Here is a 20029-nt window from a genome sequence, read left to right on the forward strand (position 1 = left end):
TGATCATTAATGAGGATGCCCATTCTGTGCCTCGAGACTATGAGGCAACTGCCTAAGGACTAGCCAGATGAATAAAAGAGTGATTCAGCAGTTCCTCTCTAAAGCAAAGCTTGTTAAGAGCAAGTTAGCGCTTACCAAGCTTCAGTATATATTTTTGCTTGTTGACGGTCTTGAGGAAGATTGTGTTTTGTATCTTCACATGCTTATTTGAATGTTCTTTCAGGCTAGTCTTCCAAAATTTTAGATTTTCAGTAAAATTTGACTTTTGTCATTTAAACTGAAGGATTTCAATTGAAAATGAAGTGAAATACAATTTCCAATTTAAAATAAGTTTTGGGTTAAAATATTGCTTTAATAGTGGAAGAGAGTGACAGATGAAGGATTTTGTGATTTTTGTTTTGTCTTGCAAACTCCCATGAATAACCCTGTACATAACAGGGAGAGAGAAACTATTCACAAAACCTTAAAGACATAGGTTATCTCTTATGTGCCACATGCAGTATTTTTTGGGATGGTATGTTCATGCATGTAATACAACATGACTGTGTTTTGAATATTTTCAATTATTTTATTCCCACCATGAACTCAGAGGAGTTATGTTTTTTTAAAGGTAGCCATAAATACACAGTATTGACTTATAAAGTTATCTTCTTCTCATAGGACTGTGGGAATGGGATTGTGTGGGCTGTTTCTCTGCATATGTATAGAGTTAGTCATTTGTCTAGCTTAGACAAGAACTCATGTGACAAGGGCCAGAAGTTCCTGTTGGAAACCCAACACATTCACTGTAGAATATAATGTATATCAGGCATGAATAGCCCAGCCTCAACTAGAAGTTATTCTTCAGAATATTTCCATTGCTTTCATGTAGTTCTTCTGTTGTGGATGGGGAATTAGATAAGCAACCAGCCTGCATTCATGTATAATCCGTTGTGAATTTTCACCAGAAGTTTCATTCAACGTGTCCTTGCATGATCCAGCTGGTCAGTCCTTATGATGGAGAAAGAACTGAAGTGACAGTGCTAGTCTTTCAGTTTCTATGTTTGTGTACTCAGGAGCAAACAAGGAGTGCAAAAGGAGTCCATTAGCACAAATAGGGGTGGTTACCCCTGTGTCCAGGGCAACTTTTACACCACTCGTGGCCTAAGTACTCTATGAATTGGCTCAATCACTCAGTTCTCCTGATGTGTGGTGAACACACTGGTGCTCTTTGGCTGCCATCACATCATCCAGGTGGGGCCACACATTTTTGGTGAAGGCGTGGCGTCCCCATAACCTGTAAAGCGTTTTGGGTGGAGTGTCCAGAAAAGCACTACATAAGTGTTATTATTATTTGTAATAATAATGTTTTCAAGAGGAATGTCAGAATATGCTTGGTGTTATTGCATTGTTTCAGTATATCAATAACAAATGCTTCTAACTATGAAGAAGAGCCGTCACACTGTGAGCACACCTTTAAGAACAGGTATAGTCTGCTTTTATCAATCCCAATCGCAGTCCATTTTTTGCATGGGTCATGTCCCAGGATTCCCTGGTGAAAGTGGGTACAGAAGACATGCCTGTTAAATGGAAGATAACATCGGGTGAGCCTATGACTTCTCTGCCACAGCGATGAGAATGTTTCATTGATCCACCTTTTTCAGAATTTCACTCTGAAGTGAAAGTGTAGCACTTTATCGCCCTCTTGTGTCCTCAGAGCTGCATAACATCTCTTCATTAAATAAAAGATTATATCCATTTGTAAAATAAACATCTCCAAGGAAGCCTGAGATGGAATCGCTGGTTTCAATTTAAATGTGTATTTTTCTAAGAATTATTGACAGGAAGTTAAAAGGCTAGTAAGAGCTGTGGAAACTTTTGCCCTTTGGTTTGGTCCGTAAGGGAAACTAAACTTGTGTCTGATGCCCACAGAACTAATTTCCTGCAGTCTAGGTTACATTGGATTAGCTTTGCAAGGTCAGCTTATTGTACATTTAGGTTGGCGTTTAATGTGGTGATTCTGTCAAAGAGAAATGATGGTTCTGCTCCATTATTACTTCTGAGGTGACTGTTTACCCATTAGTATTAGTACTTGCAGGATTTGTACAGTTTACAAAACTGAATTCCGAAAAGGTGGGAGGATATGCCACATGTTTTCCTTCAGATCCTTTCCAAGATGGCAGGATGTTGCCTGAGGTGTAAGTGAAGATTAAAGATGTTCTAAATCACCAGGTTACTGGCTTAACTGTGTCAGTTGAATAGATTTTCCCAGGTATTCAGGTGCTGCTGTTTCAGACATCTAGAGAACCAGCAGACACAATGGCCATTTGGACAAGGGCTGGACACTCCTTTCTTAAATTAAACCATCAGTCCTCCACACTTTTACTGAACAATTTAAGCCTAATGCTACAGATTAGAAGATCTGGGTTTTTCTTTTAATGGGTCATGGCAAAGGATTTGTGGACAGCGTGTTTTCAGATTGACTTTAATTAATGCCAGCAGCTGTATTCTTGACTTGACTTGAATTGAACTTTATTGCCATATGTAACCGGTGCTGGTACAATGGAATTCTTACTTACAGAAAGTCTCTCGATTGTAAAACAAGTGTAAAAAAACAAACAAAGTGCAAACAGTGCATCAAGACAATGTACAAACAAACAATAGACAATGTGCAAGTAAACATGCAGACAGTTTGAATGTAATGTATTTCCCTGCAGCTCACAACTGGGAACCCACTAAAGCTCAGCGGGTATGAGCCTGGCCAGTACCTGGATGGGAGACCTCCTGGGAAAGCTAAGGTTGCTGCTGGAAGAGGTATTAGGACCCTGTGGTCTGTGTAGGTCCTAATGCCCCAGTATAGTAATTGGGTGTAGGGGTGTCACAGCCAAACTACCCCCTGACCTTTACCGTTCATGGTCTGATTATTCCCATCTATGAATTGTCTTCATTACTCTGCTCTCCTCCCCACTGAGAGCTGATGTGTGGTGAGCGCTCTGGCGCACTATGGCTGCCATCGCATCATCCAGAGGTGCTACACATTGAGGTGGTGGAGGGGAGTCCCCGTTACTTGTAAAGCGCTTTGAGTGGAGTGTCCAGAAAAGCTCTGTATAAGATGATTATATCAAATGGTATATAAGAAAGAAATTCAGTTCTTCTCAGTCAGTCAATAAAACAGCCTTGTTGGATTTGCTTTGCAAGACTTGGCATTTTAATTTGCTGACGCACATTTTACAGGTCCATTCCTGCTTCTTCTGTGATGAAGATGGGGGAAACGGGGGGGACTGGTGTAGATGAAATCAGTCACTAACTTCCCAGTGAATCACAATGAATCATGGTTCCTCATCCCTAGGGATGGTGTCTGAAAGTGCAAAGTGAAAGTCTGATTCTTGGACCTCCTGCATATACTTGGCTTTTACAATACAGTTTACTGTAATCACTTGTTTGTGAAAGGCGTGGTGCTGGTTTCTGAAGCTTTTTTTTCTTTGTCTTCCAGATAAATCACTTTGCCCTGCGTTCCCGGTAGATTTTGTACCTCATCTCTCCCAGGATGGCAGCGAACAAGCCCAAAGGCCAGAATTCCCTGGCTTTGCATAAAGTGATCATGGTTGGCAGTGGCGGTGTGGGAAAGTCAGCACTGACTCTGCAGTTCATGTATGATGAGGTAAGACGGTGTCGGTTCCCGGGATTTTGAACATGTCCAGTGTCCCACACACCACAATGACTGTTTAAAATCGCTGAGCTCTTTACACAGCAGCTGACAAGCTAGGGGTGCCAAGTCTGAATATTTCCCTCAGACGATTTTCATTAAAACAGCCTTCCTGTTTGAACAGGGGTCTCTCTGAACCAACTTGTTGTAGAGCCAGCGATTGTCAGGTTCAAAATGGACTGTTTTCCTTTTCGTAACATGCATTTTTCCCTTTGTGAAACTCCCTTTTCTCTTTACTTTCATTTTCAGATTATTGTTACAGTAACTGCAAGTACTGCTGACGTCAACAGGGCCAAAAACTGTCATCCATATTCACACAAATTAATGGCACTACCTATACTGAACAGTGTATAAAATGAAAACATCATAAAAATAAATTGTACAATAAAGCATTAACATTCATTACTTTTACATATATATGATAAGTAAAAAATGTTAAATGCTCAAACTTGAGTCCTGAAAGGTGAGGACACTCATAACTCCTTGCAGCATATCTAGAATCTTTACTTTTTGGCCATTTTTGTCTCGAAAAGATGAGACAGATTATTTGTGATGTGAAGTCAGATACCTTTTCTCGATCGTAATTCATATATTCAGCCGTAGCAGAGAGACTCATCTGACTGGGGAGCAGTGGCCCTGCAGTCCTAGTCCTATGTCAAGTCACTGGAGAAAACCAAGGCTGTTTTAGGGCAGCATGGTGGCATCTTCAGTTCCTGGGGTTCTGTCTGTGTGGAGTTTGCATGTTATCCCCATGTTCCCATGGTTTTCTTCCGAAAGTTTAAAGACATACTGGTAGGTTATTTGGTTTCTGTGAGTTTGGCCATGCTGTGAGTTTGCGTTTGGGCCTGTGAGTGCCATGCGATGGGCTGGCATCCCATCCAGGCTGTATCCTGCTTTGTGCCATTGTTCCCTGGGATAGGCTCTGGAACCCTAAACTGGAGAAGCGGCTGTTGAAACTGATGTGTTGATGACGTGAGCACTATTTTAAGAACTGTTATCCAGAAGTATATTTGTTTTTGTCCCTTCAATCAATTGGATTGGGTTCCCTCAATCATTTTCTTGTGTGTGTAGGAGTAACTGTGAATCACAGTAAAGTATAAATGATTTTCTTAGTCCTTCTGTTTAAAACTCCTGTTTGGTCTGTGGGCACCAGGCACTGCATTTGAGAAATACTGGATTAATCCTGTGCTAAAGAATTAAGGTAACTGTGAGAGACTTTCTGTGTCCGGTTTGATCTTTTCAGTTGAATCTCCTGTCATGCAGTGTCTGTATTTGTGGTCACCTGTTGTGCTTTTTTTTGTTTTGCTCTCCAAGTTTGTAGAGGATTATGAGCCCACCAAAGCAGACAGCTACAGGAAGAAGGTGGTACTGGATGGGGAGGAAGTGCAGATTGACATCCTGGACACTGCTGGACAAGAGGACTACGCCGCCATCCGGGACAATTATTTCCGGAGCGGGGAGGGCTTCCTCTGCGTCTTCTCCATCACAGAGCTCGAGTCGTTTGCGGCCACGGCAGACTTCAGGTAACCACTCCGGCAATTGGACAAAGCACTCGAAGGAGAAGCTGTGTCAAGACAGATTGTCTATAATAAGGGCAATGATCTAGGTATGACAACCAACCCATAGTGCTCATTCAATTCATGCATGTCAGCATGGATTGAGTGTAGGGCTGAGGGTAAACACTTCAATAAGAGCTTTCATTTAATTTTGAATTCTCAAAATTCTCGAGGTAGGTCAAGAGGGGCTGTGCCCCGAAGGATTGTTAAATCGTGTAAAATAACCGGATCAGACCTAACATCAGACCTGAAAGCAGACATACACAGAAGTGTGCTTAAAGCTGGGAGCTGGATTAGCTCCTGTTCCTGAGGGTGGTGGAGCCACTAGCAGAGGTCTCTGGTCGTCTAGAACAAGCTGCACAGCCACGCTGTCAGAGCCGATAACTTTGTTTCCCGAAGCTGCTGTATGTGCTTCTCAGATCAGGTTGTTAATAGAAACCAAGCTTACTTGATGGCCAGAAGGGTCTCCTCTTGTGTGTAACGTTTTTGCCGTTGTCCGGTTTGTGTGCCACTGCTGTTTGCAGTTAGGACATAGAGCGGGGGTTTTAAATATGTTGCATCAGTGCATAGTTTTTGCTTTTTCCGAGTATAAGAAATTATATTTAACAAACGCAGTATTTTGCATTTGAAAAAAACTTCAGTTGACTGCATAGAAATAACAATGTTATAAATCATGCTGTTTAGATCAACATTAACTGGATTGGCTTTTACAGTTTGTTTTACAACAAACATTTGTTATAAATTCATAGTTGAAGGCCTTACACATACCTTGGGATGTTTTTGAATTCTTGTTTTTATTTAGTTATACATAATATAGCAAGTAATGTGTACAAACAAACCTTTTGATAATCAAAATAAATAAAACTACTTTTCAAAATATTGTTAGCTGATATTGGACCTCAAAATATGTTGAAGGTCCCTTCACTGCATGTCTTTATTTGTATATACTGTACTGTATATGCCAAAAAACATTTCTTGGTAGTTTTTTTTTCAGAACATGAAGGATGTGTTTCCATGGAAACTGACAGGTTCATGCTGAAAAAGCACTATTACAGTACTATTTTCAAAGCAGGTTTAGTATTGCGTGTTGTACTGACACAGAAGGTGACAAAATACACCTTTATTTGAAAAGTAATTGAGGTCTGCATAAAAATAAATGTGTATTTTGGTTAATATATTGTTTATAATAATACATAGTCAAAATAACGTTGAGGTTTTGTGGATACTAAAATGGTGTAAGTATACCATTAGTTGTTCAGGTCTCTCTTTTTCTTTTAATTCAGTTTCAATTATGACAGATTTGTCATTTTGAATCTGGTACATTAGTTTAAAATATGAATCTGATTCAAAGACCATAGCTGTAACTTCATTTGGGTGGAATGTGTAAATTACACCCAATGCGTAACCCAGACACAGAAAACATTTTTGACCCTGTAGAGATCTTTCAAATTGCAATAGTTTTTTTTTTGCTGCTCTTTTCTTGCATAAGAAATGAAATAACCAGGGCTCAGGCAGGAAACTGCGCTGGCTTCAAACACAAGTTGGGCTCTGTTGCTCTGACCTTTCTATGATTAATTATGATTCATTTGGTTGATGCTTTTGCCCAGAGTGTAAACAGTTAGTTCTACAGCTGGGCATTTTCTTGAAGCAATCCGTGTGAAGTGCTCTGGTCAAGGGAACAGCAGTAGCATCTCACCTGGGATTCAAACCCACAACCTTCTAGTTCTTAGACTAGGTCAGATCTAACCACTGTTCAACACTGCTGATCAGGTCTTGGTCATGTTGCTGGCTGACCAGGCCTTCCCAAATGGGGGTTGCAAGTCAGCAGTGCTGGAGCAGTTGGCCAGAGCCCATGGCTTTCCAGCAAATGGTACCTCCCATGTGCTGGACAGGTGCCTACAGGCTTGTGGTGACATCAGTGAGCAATCCACCAGTCTTTCCACTTGGCGCTCACTTTTCTGTTCAGACACAGCAGCCTTGCACTTTGTCAGATGATGTGGGCGCGCTGGAAGAGACTGTCCCCATGTCTTATTTTCTCCTTCGCAGATGTGGGAGCCGTTGCCAGAGAGCAACGTTTTAAAGCAGTGGGCATAATCATTCGTAATGTAATTGGGGGATTTCAAATTAGAAAGCGACGACAAGGTGCCTCCTAGCCAAAATTCTGTTGATGCTGTTCAAGCATATTGTTCCTCAACTGCTGGGGTGTGCTGGACAACGGTCATAAGTGGCTGACACGGCAATACGTTTCTGTCAGTCTTGACTAAAATCTTTTTCTGAGCACCGTTGTCAGGTTGTGAGATGTAGTGTTTGAACTATTCTGCAGATATAATCCACCCCAAGTTGTGTGCTTACTGCGAAAACTGAGGTATTAAAATGATTATATAAAACAGAATCCCATGCTTCGTGAAGCTTCATGAAAAAAACAAAACAGTCTGGGGGATAATCACAGAGACAGCCAGGCAAGGTTGTGTAATAATACCATGACGCATTTGACTGGAATTCAGCTGGATACCTAGCCCGGGGGTGGGAACAGTAATCCTTTCAAAATATCATTCTGCTTCAGGCTGTTACTATCTCCATTTTAATTAAAGTTCAGGTTTGTGAAACTGGTTTTAAATAGTTTACAACACACGATCTCTGACTTTGTTTTAACTTTATTGGGGAAAAAGAAGCAAAAATGGTTGTTGATAACTATAAACTCGTTATCGCGTTAAACTGATCACTCCCTTATTACACCGATACTCCCTTTGCTGGTACATCTGTGGAAATCCTCTCAATATTTCAAAAAAACCTACAGCAGGGATCTTCATCCTTGGTCCTGGAGAACCCCAGTCGACTTAGTCTTCTGGGTCACCTGTGTGATATTGATTAATTAAGACGAAATGACATGACTCTGGTCCATGGAGACCTTAAATGTTAAATTTAAACAATTCACTTGGTTGATTTTTCACACTGATCTTTGGCTGGCTTGTTCCAAGTCTTTAGAAATCAGAGATTTAAGTTAGTGCCCTATAAAATTTGCTGGACTGGGGCTTTTCAGGTTCCTAGCTGGTACATCTGTTCGTTCAAGGATCAGAAATCAGGACTATAATTTTGTTTAATTGACTAAGGGTGTTAACTTCAGTTGACTTAATACAAATACTTAGAAGATATACAATCATTCATGTTTCTTAATGAGAAATTATTATAATTAAAGGTCATAGTGAACATCCCTGCTTAGATTTCACTATGGAGTGCACTGCATGGAAGTCCTCACAGAGCCAGTACCATTACCACCATTCTGTTATTTTCACACACAGTTCCAGTACTTCTGTTCTTTTTTCGTGTTTTTGTTATTGCTCCCATTGTTCAAACTACAAAGTATATTTTAAGTGATGTTGTATTTTAAACCTAGAGGTGATTTGATAGCCATTGCAGAAGTTTATTTTAAAAAGTGCAGGTTTGATCAGGCAAAATCATGTGGATTTTTTTTTTTGTTTGAAACATTTGCTGTTGGTGAACCAAACTCCACTCCCACAGTGGAAACCCTGAAGCTGCTTTCTGTATTTGAGCAGACGTACGGCACAGGACCCACCCATCAGGCTGATGGGACATGGCGGTCCTCTTTGGTAGAAGTCATTGCAATTAACAGGCTGGGTGTCTCGCCTTTTCTCTTCTGCCGCCGCAGGGAGCAGATCTTGAGAGTGAAGGAGGACGAGAACGTGCCGTTTCTCCTGGTGGGAAACAAGTCGGACTTGGAGGACAAGAGGCAGGTGTCTGTGGAGGAGGCGAAGTCGCGGGCCGAGCAGTGGAGTGTCAACTATGTGGAAACGTCTGCAAAAACACGTGCCAATGTGGACAAGGTAATGACGCACGATGCTGGTGCCTTTAACATTATACTCTTTACCAGCCACCTGGCTCACTAGACCACCAAGCTTTTTTTATGTTGTCCCCCTTTTCTGAACGTGCATCTGTTTTAAAAATTCTAACTCTTAAAGTGGCACACAGCATCCCAGGTTTAATTTAAGGATGGACTTGATGAATTGATACACATTTTACTGGCAAAAAATAAATGAACACAGAGGACTAAATAGGACTTCAGCCCTGATGGAAGGAAAAGCCTGTTTTACACAAGGCTAAAAATCCCAGAAGGAACATGAGGTTTTGGAATTATTACCAGAGCTGGTGACATTTAGCCCCGTGTCAATTGGTTTTGCTCTAGATCATTTTCTCATAAGTCATCTGCTTGTTTTAAAGGACGGTGGATGTAATTTTTAAACTGTCCTTTTCGTCCTTTTTCAATCAACTGTTCAGTTTCCCGGGTGTTATTTTGGGATTTGTTTCTTTTCCAACAAAGTATGCTAATATAGACATCTAGAAAAAAATAGCCATTTTCTCCAAAAAGAAGACATAAAGCTCAATTTAAGTGTTTAACACAATTACTGTATTACCAACACTTCTTAAAAGAAATATACCAAATTCAGAAGTTCAGAAACAAATATATTACTGAGTTGAATAAGAGGCATTTGTAATAATCAGTTTTCACCACTTATGGTTTTGACAGCTTATGGTGAAGATTACAGCCTTCAGAAAAAAATCATTGCTTTTACAGAATTTGCAGAAAAAGATTTGAATAAAGAGCCCAGTGTATAGCGGGAAAACATTGTCCCTTTTTCTTAAGAAAAAAAGGTGTACAGTTTTTATGTTCGTTATTCTATTACAAATAATAGTAATCTTTTTTTAATTTCTGTGTTTTCAAAATTCAGTATACAGTAAATACTTACATATTCACAGTATGTTTCAGATAGAATGTATGTGTTACAACCCCAGAGTTCCCCAGAGTTTGCAGCACCAATAAAATAGAGCTGCAGGTTACTCCAGTTTCTGCAATGTGACATTGAGAGTGCAGTCCTACCTCCGAATTCAGTCTTACCCTGACTGGGACACCAGTACTTCAGAGTTTAAGCTCCCTGCAGTGCTTGCAGTCCTTTGTACAGCTGAGGACACAGCCTGTGAACCTTCTATCTGCTGTGCATAACCATTGCTCATGTTTCCTGCTGCCCCTTTGGTCAAGCATCAATCAGTACATTTTTGAAAATGTACATCGGTTACCAGTTTCAGGTTCCGCATATTTGACATTTCCTGTTGTGTGAAATCTTTAATTTCTACAAGAGTTTGGGGAATAGCTGTTCTTAACACTAGCTGTTGTTAACTAAAAATAGACGGATTCAATAAGTTAGATCATTAAGAAATTGAATGATTATTTCCCACTTTTGTAGAAGATTTACGTGCTAAGTAGAATAACCCAAGAGTCTGTCTAATGTTCTTAGATTGTAGTTCTCGGATTCTGATGCATTGTGCGCCTGAAAGCCTGCTGTCATGGATGACTTTAACACTGTCTCCATTTTCTGGTAGTTGAAAGATTTGGAGTTTTGGTTCTGGCTTGTTTACGAGTTTGTTATAAAGGCCTGTCTGTCCGCTTTGCTTTCCAGGTGTTCTTCGATCTAATGAGAGAGATCCGCGCACGGAAAATGGAAGACAGCAAGGAAAAGAATGGAAAGAAGAAGAGAAAAAGCCTCGCTAAGAGAATCAGAGAGCGATGCTGCATTTTATAATGGCCAGAGCTGAAGACCTCTCTAATATAGTTTTTATGGGGTTTTTTTTTGTCCTTTCTGCCTCTTGAGCAGTCGGTTTGTTTGCGTGCCTGGTAGCAGATGTGAGATACGAAATATCAGATGGATATTTCTTTTGTGTGTGTGGGGGGGAGGGGAACACCACTTTAAAAACGTAAATTAAGGACAGTACTTGTGAACTCGGAGCTCCTCAGGAGGCAAATGTATTTTGATCTAAAAAAATTTTCGTGAGGTGCCAGGAAAACAAGCACAGTGAGCATTTTTATCATGAATTCTGTTTGGTCAAGATCTTCATGTCCTTTGGCTTACAAGCAAACCAATGTCTTTCATATTCATGGAGGTATAGGGGGCCGCAGGCTTCACGTCTATATCCCACTGATGTCTGCTTTTAACATCAGATGCCTTGACATTAAATATGAATGTGAAAAAGCATCATACCACAGAACTCCTCCTAGCAGTCTCCTTGTATGCAATGCGGAGCGTGTAAGTCAGATACTGCCTTTTTGTCTGTTTTCTCACATTTAACTTACTGTGTAAAGAGAAACTGAATTAGTAACAAAAAAAAGGCTTTGAAAAACTTGGACATACTCAAATATTTCTATGCCTTAAGTAAGAAAATCCTACAACCCTGCAGGTTGCAACATTGATGGTGTGAAGTGAGATTCTTCATTTTAGTATTTTAGCATATGATCCTGTTAAGTAGTTTGAAAGATGTTTGTTTGAACTTTCAATGTGTGCCATAGGCCTGGAGACCTTGGGGCTGGCCTGTATTGTTATTCTCAGAAGGTCATGTTTACAGTTTACTGACTTCACAAGTATATTCTTAACTTAAGATGCAATGCTCAGAAACCTGTAGGATACTAAACCTACTGGGTGCAACCATAGACATTTTGAAAGCTGTCTTCTGCACAGGTCAGATGTTGAGATTGACTGTTTCCAGACTGATGATTCCAGATATTAATGATAAAGCAATTAAGAAGATGTCATTACAGTATAATCCCATTTCCAGATTATTTTTAAATGTTAGATTTTTAAAAATTTCCCTTGTCTACTTAAACACGTACAACACCTTCTGAAATATATCTCTAATAAGCCTTCATGACTAAAAACAATATTTTATAACAATTTAGTTATGATGTTTTGTGAATATATAAATTGGCTTTGAAGTTTCTTTTGCTGTTAATTGAATTTTTAAAAATGTTTTTGTCACCTGAATTAATCTTTGAAAGATTCACTCCTCACACACTGGAAAGTGTTGCTAAAAATAGATTCTGACGAAAATCTATAACCAGTGCTTTGAGATTGACTGGTTAGTAATGACACTGACTGCAACTGACTGAGTTTTTTTCAAAGAAATATATTGGAGTGAACCTGTGAAAGCCCAGTGACACCTTTACCATGCATTTACAATCCAATTTATTGACTAAATTAACTTGCTATTGTAAAGTATATACTCAGAGAATACAGAAATAGTTTATGGCATTGCTTGAAATTTCCTAACAAAATCAAGGGATGTTTTAAAACACTATTCCAGTTGCAAATATTATGAAGCTGAACAGAACAACGCTAAATTTTTCCCCATGTGACATTATACTAATCAAAATCAATCTAATTTATTTATGTAATTTCTGTTTAGTACTGTTTGGTTTGTATGATTTTAATTGGCTCAAAATCTTTGCTTCAGAATTCTTTCAAGTTAATCAGGAATCCATTATAGAACACTAATGTAGTACTTGAAGTCTTTTAAGAAATAACACCCACTTGGACTGTAAGTCGTTCAGTTGTACATTTAAAAGAAAACTTAAACTAAACGACATTGTCTCCCATTTTCTGCCCTGCAGCCAAAAATTTGTGACATGCTTTAAAAAATGCTTTGTCTGAAATGTAAGTGAACTATAACTCAGGTCTGAACTAAGTGGTCCGAATGTCTTCTCTGCAGTTGAGTGTGAATGAGAATGAGTCCACACCTGCATGGGCATAAAAGAGGAAAAGGCATCCAGATCTCATTTGTTTTCTATCGCTGGTTCTCACCTTAAGTGTTTTATTGAACGGAGCTGTTGCCCAAAACATTGGTCCTACCCTTGGAATGGGCATGATTCCCATTCATTTATTTGATTTCTAAACAATTTAAATCCGCCCTTTATTATTGTGCAGGTCTTTGACCATTATGGTGTATTTGAGTAAAATCAAAACTACGTATTAATTTTTTAAATACAGCACCAATAGGGTTCAATGAAACAAAAAGCACTTTAATGCAGACTGACAAGGGTTTCTTCCTTCTAGGCTTCCAAGTCCAGTCTACTACAGAAGGCTGACGGGAAATCTTTATTTTTAAGTAATCCCTTGCCCCGTGTTCCCGCCACAGATAAGTAGAGCCAAGGACTGTCTGATATTCAATGAAAACTCTTCAGAAACTGAAAGCTTTGGGTAACTTGAATTACAGTTAGACTCTCCCTTGTATTGATTCACCTGTCTGGGCATTATATTATTGCCTTGAATGCTTAGACGTTCTAGCTTTTTTGTTATCTTGAATTATGCATCTGTTACGGAAAACAAAAAACTTTTTTTTTTTGCTAATTCGCGAATGCTACTTTCTAAATCTAGTGGCTTCTGTGTGAAACGATTTGAAAGGAATAGGCTAGGAGCTTCAGTTACATCGGAACTGGCAGCTGTTATTTCTTTATTACATTTAGACTACAAAGCCTTGGTGGGGATGTTCTAGGGTTTGAAAAAAAGAACACTTCTATCAAAGCAGTTGCAAAGACCGAGCTTCACATTTGCCCGACATAGGACTTTGAGAGCCTATGGCCTGTGCTGAATTTGTTTTGGGCAGTGCAGAGCTGTTCAAGAACACTTATGGAGATTTGTCTGAGGTTTCCTACCTTTACCGAATTGCTTGCTGCAGTAGAATCATTTCAAAAGGAAAAAAGAAAAAGTTAGGAGGCTCCAGAAATACTCAATGCGTGTATATCTCTGTGGCAGTTCCTACTTAAACAGGTGTATATGTGCGCACGTCGATAAAGTGATGCATAATTTCTGCTCAAAGTCTGAGGAAATTGAGTTTTTTTTTTCCCCATTTGTATATTATTTCTCTTTTTTTTTGTATACTCAGCTGTCAACCTGAGCTGTCAGATGAATTTCCCTTTTGGCCGGTCCCTCTCTCTCTTTAGGTGTTGTGTAGACGCTTTGTTGTATAGCTACAGGTTTTTAATGAGTCCTGTTTAATCAGGGATCCTAAAACCACTCATCTGGCGACTTGCTCTTGACGTGTAAAGTGGGTACCGAGGTGCAATGACGCTAACTCGATGTGATCGCCACCCGTCTGAGGCCGACGCCCTTTAACCCGCGCCTTTGAACTGCTGTACTTTGAGCCATTTGTGAGGAGAAAAAAAAGAAAAGAAACTGAAATAAAAATAAACTACCCTTTTTTAGAGCTTGTATTTGCTTCGTTTTTAATTCATTTGGGTTGAAAGTCCTCGTGGCATCCACTGGGTGAATTTACAGCGGGGTCTTCCAAAGGAAAGGGAAAAAGTGAGACCATGGAAAGCTTGGTGAAAGTTCGGTAAGGAAAATGGAAGAGGAGAAAAGAAACTGAAAATTTGAAGTGGGATAAAGAAGTGGAGAAACGAGGAGATTATTCTGTTTCTCTAGCGCATTTGGCTTTTTGTAGCTCATCCATCTGAGGATCAGAGCCAGGGTATTGGCTCTGAAGACACAACTGGGTGTCTTGTTCCAGACTCACCTTTGCATGAAGAAGCAATCTCTTTTTGTTGAAAGGAGACCAAAACTATTACAATATTCTAAATGAATTAAAAGTGTTCTGTACAATCATGACATCCATCCATCCGTTCATTTGAATTGAATTGAATTTTCTAACTGCTTCTTCCAATTAAAGAGTTGCAAGGAAGCCAGAGCTTATCCTACAGTATTGGCTGGCCTATAATGTGCCAGGAGGTGTTGTATGTTTTATGAAAAAATGTGAAAACGTCTGAAAACTTCCATAAATTCTGTATAGAAACAAAAACAAAGGTTATTAGCTCGGGTGTATTGCACATCTTTACGATTATCCTCCTGTTTTCTAACTGTAATTCAGGGTTGGGGAGAAGCCAGAGCCTATCCTGGCAAGCAATGGATGTAATGCAGGGTACACCCTGGACAGGGCACCTGTCCATTGTAGGGCACACAGACAGACACACTCACACCTGGGCCAATTTGTCCTAGAAGCCAGTTAATTATGTACGTATTTTATGTTTTTGGATGGTGGGAGGAAACCCACTCGAACATGGGGAGAGAATACAGACTCCACTCAGCGCCCCAGGTCTGAATTGAACCCAGCACTATTTTAAGGAAGCAGTGCTAACCTCGGTGCTATTATGCTGCTCCACCATGACACCCCTTGATTAAAATTCTAAGCTTTTAACTATAATTGGCTTTATATTGCTCCTCCACATTGTTGAGATGATAGAGGTTTCTGTAAACTCTTAAGTCTATCTCACTGGTCAGGTCTTCAGGTTTTGACTTTTCCATATTATACACTTGACTACATTGTCATCTGCCAGATGTTTGCCCAATCATTGCCCAATGAGTTTCAGTTTGTCCAGTTAGTTCCACTGCTTTTAAAGTGATTTCTATTCTTGTTTTGGTATCATCTGCTACTGTGACTGGTTTACTCACTCTAACAGGTTGTAAATTATTGACATACATTTGAAAGAATTGGTCCTCACACAGCTCTCTATGGTGCTCTAGGAATTATAGATTTTAATGCCAAATGTAAAGAAACGTCATACCAAATCCTGCAGAAACATGATTCTCATCACAATGAACAGCCTGAATTTCTTCTCTCTGTTGGGAAACTTTTGCAATTTTTGTCTAAGTGCCAAAAAAAGGGAGAGAGAAAAGCCCAACTGCAATCCAAAACCTTTCATGTAACTCAGACATCAGCTGTTACTCAGCTCTGCTGTGCCTTTGGCCCAGCCTAATCCATGGGGAAACAGGGAGTGCACAAGTAGGTATCTGCTCCAAGAAAAGACCTCCACCCAAGGGGAACTGATGGCTGACTGAAGAATAAATGCAACAAGGCCGACTCTCTCCACCTGGAAGCAGTAAGCTGTACAGCTGTACATCCATTCAGACGTTTGCCAGCCTCCCTTCCAGGAGCTGTACTGTATGTTAAAAAGTTCCCAGGAAATATTCAAGAACTGTATTATTTGGAACTGGTACTCAGTTTGAACTCACAGTATATTCTTTTTATACAACTGCACATACATACAACATAAAAGTATGTCTTGTTTCATTCGTTTATGTTTTGTTTTACAAAACAATCTTAAAGCATTTGGAAGAGAGACGTGTTAATTAATACACTTCTGTGCACCAGTACTGTTCTTGACAATATTATTACTACACAAACTGATACAAACTATTTATACCTCATTTTAAATTACTTGCAGGTCAAATACTGATCTATAGAAAAATGTATTTGAAATGTATTTTTTTAAGCAAGGATGCTTAATTCCCATGATAAAAAAACGAGTTGGAATTACAATAACTAGTTGAGTTACAAAACTGAAGTAGTTTAGTAAGAGCTCAGAAACTGTTAGGCTTTTTTTCTTGTATTCATTTTCACTGAGCTCTAATTAAAGTTTTTGCACCTTATTTCTGTGTTGGTGTGTCTGTTTCTTGAAGTCTCACCTATTTATAAGATTATCGCCACTGCACAGTGTGGAGATGACATGATGGAACATGTCAGCAGTTAGACTGTGGTCTTGGTACATCACACTCTGGTGGCTAATGGTGGCAGTGCTTTTTGTTTTCTTTATGAAACAAGGACAGAAAAAAGCTGTGTGAAAATTTGGCTTTGGACTGGAGGAGAGACACCCCATTCATAACAAAGCCATCTACAGGAGACATGAGCCTCGTAAAAGGCCTTGTCAGAGGTAGCTCAAAAGCTTTATTTGACTGCCCGAAGAAGGTCAATTATGAGGTTCCTTAAGCTTCCCAGGAGCAGAGATGACCTCATTCCCCTCCACTACCCTCCAGTGCAGAGCTTGAAAGGTGGTAGGAGGTAAGAGGAACTACTTTGTGCTGAGTGTCCAGAGAGGGGTGTGATCCCACTGCCACTATGCCAAGAGGCAGATAAAAACATAAGTGGCTACATAACAAGAGAGAACCACTCATCCTAGCTTGCTTTAAAATGTATCCACATGTTTTTTTTTCAAAGAGCCCTGAATTTGAGCCTCAACTATCTGGCAGGAAAACCTGTTTTCCAGACACTGACAACTTTGTGTAAGGATGTGCTTTTTATTCTTTCTCTGAAGTAAAATCTCTCTTAATTTGACAAAAGAGTTTTATTGTTTATAATTTTGTTTTATTTACTGAATATTATAATATTATATAGTCCTATATTAATAATTAATGGAAAACATCAGCAAATTACACAGTCTGCATCTTACATAAAAATGTAACATGTGACAAAAAAACATAAAAATAGTTGGATGAAATGTGAGTAATAAAATATTCTTTCAACATTTAAGGTTTCCTTTACCCTGTTTTCATATTCTTTTTTTCATTTGTAACACCATTAGTGAACATGCAAACCAAGATGCCTGAGCCTATATGTTCTTGCTGAAAGAACCTTCTTTCTTCCAGACCAGTGCCTTTGGCAGTACCGTGAAACCTGTACTTTTTTATAATAAAAACAGAAGTTGCAAATGAGCCTCTCAGATGCCTTGAAAACTTTCCCTGTTCCCTGGCTTCATAACAATCAATGATTTGTATCTTCAGATAGCTCTTTATTGTTTTCATATTGATAATTTATCGTGGGAAACAATGACAGACATCACTCTTAGCCTTCTTTACTAGCTGATGGATTTTCATCTCTTTCCCAGACTAGACTTTTCTACAACTTTATTCATGGGCTTTGTAGCAAACCTGAGCATAGTAGTTTACAGAGGCATCCTCTCATCTTAATAATAATACAATTAATTGCTTACACTTATATAGTGCTTTTCTGGACACTCCACTCAGAGCGCTTTACAGGTAATGGGGACGCCTCTCCACCACCACCAATGTGCAGCATCCACCTGGATGATGCGACGGCAGCCATAGTGCGCCAGAGCACTCACCACACGTCAGCTATCAGTGGGGAGGAGAGCAGAGTAATGTAGCCAATTCATAGAGGGGGATTATTAGCAGGCCATGATTGGTAAGGGCCCCTACTCTTTTCGAGAAACACCCTGGGATATTTAATGACCACAGAGAGTCAGGACCTCGGTTTTACGTCTCATCCAAAGGACGTCGCCTGTTTACAGTAAAGTGTCCCCATCACTATACTGGGGCATTAGGACCCACATGGACCACAGGGTGAGTGCCCCCTGCTAGCCCCACTAACACCTCTTCCAGCAGCAACCTTAGTTTTTCCCAGGAGGTCTATCATCCAGGTACTGACCAGGCTCACACCCGCTTAGCTTCAGTGGGTTGCTAGTTGTGAGTTGCAGGGTGATATGGCTGCTGGCCATATGTCATAGTCTTGTCATATGTCATATGTCATAGCCATTATATTTCATAGTCTTAGACTAGTAGTCTTCAATCCTAGTCCTGCAGGGCCACAAAGGTGACTCACCACTGCAGATACACAAGTTCAGAAACACCAGGGAAAATCTAAAGGTCCTGGGTGTATCTCTTTCATATCTGCATGAACTTAGTCACATGAACTTAAGTCGCACGCAGAGGAAGCGTGCTGGGCCCATAACCCAGAGGTCGATGGATCGAAACCATCCTCTGGTATGTACGTTTCTTTAATGGGGCGGTGCGGTGGCTCTGTGGCTAAGGATCTGCGCCTGTGGCTGGAAGGCTGCCGGTTTGTATCCAGCGGCCCACAGAGGATCCTACTCCGTTGGGCCCTTGAGCAAGGCCCTTAACCCCAACTGCTCCAGGGGCGCCATATAAATAGCTGACCCTGCGCTATGACCCCAAGCTTTTCTCCCTGTCTGTGTGTGCCTGTGTGTCTCATGGAGAGCTGTTTGGGGTATTTAATAAAAAAATTCCTAATACAAGAAATTGTATATGGCTAATAAAGTGATCTAATCTTATATGTATAGCAAATGAATAGAATATAATTATATTGAATGATATTGTCCCTTTACTATTTAGTATCCTATTTGAATAACAGTGAAACAGATGCAAACCAATATTTGTGGTGAAGTGAACCTTCTAGTTACTAATTTTAATCTACAGTGTCATTTTATCCAATAGTACATGCCAGACTATTTGGAGAACATCCACTTGGTGGTTCGGTTCAGAAAAATGATGGCAACCAGCCCCTTGGCTCACTGAGAAATCAACTGAAGTACATTGTTGTTTTCTCTGTTATCTTTTAAAGTGATTTATGCTTTAAATATTTTTTCATCCTTAGTTAATATTTATCTTCTAAAGTGATTTTTACTTTAAATGTTTTGTTTACTCCTTAGTTAATATTTATCTTTGGAAGAGTGTTTCAAAACACAAAAAAACCATTGGATTAGTTTAAGACTTTCAAAGTAATGATCTTTATTCAAGCTGTTTACGCTTTTGTACATATTGTAGTATTTGAAAAGGTAATTCAAGTAGTCCTATTCTAAAAACCTAGGCCAAAATAAATATAACTTATTTACTTTTTTTGCATATAAGAACGTGCACAATAAATGAGGAAGAATTTCAAAGGGCAGAACTTATTGCAAGCACAAATTTGAGGTTATACTTTTTTTGTTGGGAATGCAGTAGTGATTAGTGAAGACGTTTTTTTGTATTTCAAAGGTGTAAATTCCAGTGACAGACTATCCAGAATATGAACAGCTATTGTTGCTAACAAGGAAATAGCTAATATTTTGATTAGAATGTTTTGAAAAATAGCTGCCAAGCCTGCAGCAATTCAAGAATAAGTATACGTTTTCACGTATAACAGCTGATACTGGTATCTCCTTCGTGAATTTCCAGTGGGAAAGACAGAAGCCGAAGGGAATTTAATAGGCATGAACCTAAAATGAGAATTCCGACAGGAAAAAAAAATCTGCAAAGCAAAGAGCTACCATTCCCCCCTTGGCAAACTTTGTACCACTTCGCGTTCAACCAAGGCAGGAAGTTCTTTCTGTCTGCGGCGACCTCTGACCCCCGTGCAATCTTTCTGTAACCGGATGTTCCCG

At 39.6% G+C, this 20029-nt stretch overlaps 1 protein-coding gene across 2 annotated transcripts in view; it reads left to right on the forward strand.

Annotated features, from left to right (window-relative positions):
* The window catches only part of ralaa (RAS like proto-oncogene Aa), a 37797-nt gene extending 23511 nt beyond the window's left edge, over nucleotides 1-14286 (forward strand). For both annotated transcript variants that reach the window (XM_088643707.1, XM_088643708.1), the window contains exons 2-5: nucleotides 3473-3640; nucleotides 5000-5208; nucleotides 8909-9083; nucleotides 10713-14286. In XM_088643707.1, the coding sequence (XP_088499833.1) occupies nucleotides 3527-3640; nucleotides 5000-5208; nucleotides 8909-9083; nucleotides 10713-10835 (621 nt within the window). In that variant the 5' untranslated portion in view covers nucleotides 3473-3526 and the 3' untranslated portion in view covers nucleotides 10836-14286. The remainder of the gene's footprint in view (nucleotides 1-3472; nucleotides 3641-4999; nucleotides 5209-8908; nucleotides 9084-10712) is intronic.
* The last annotated feature ends 5743 nt before the right edge of the window (nucleotides 14287-20029 follow it).

This window comes from Lepisosteus platostomus, chromosome 8 (assembly GCF_059453375.1).
Source record: "Lepisosteus platostomus isolate fLepPlt1 chromosome 8, fLepPlt1.hap1, whole genome shotgun sequence".
NCBI classification, from domain to species: domain Eukaryota; kingdom Metazoa; phylum Chordata; class Actinopteri; order Semionotiformes; family Lepisosteidae; genus Lepisosteus; species Lepisosteus platostomus.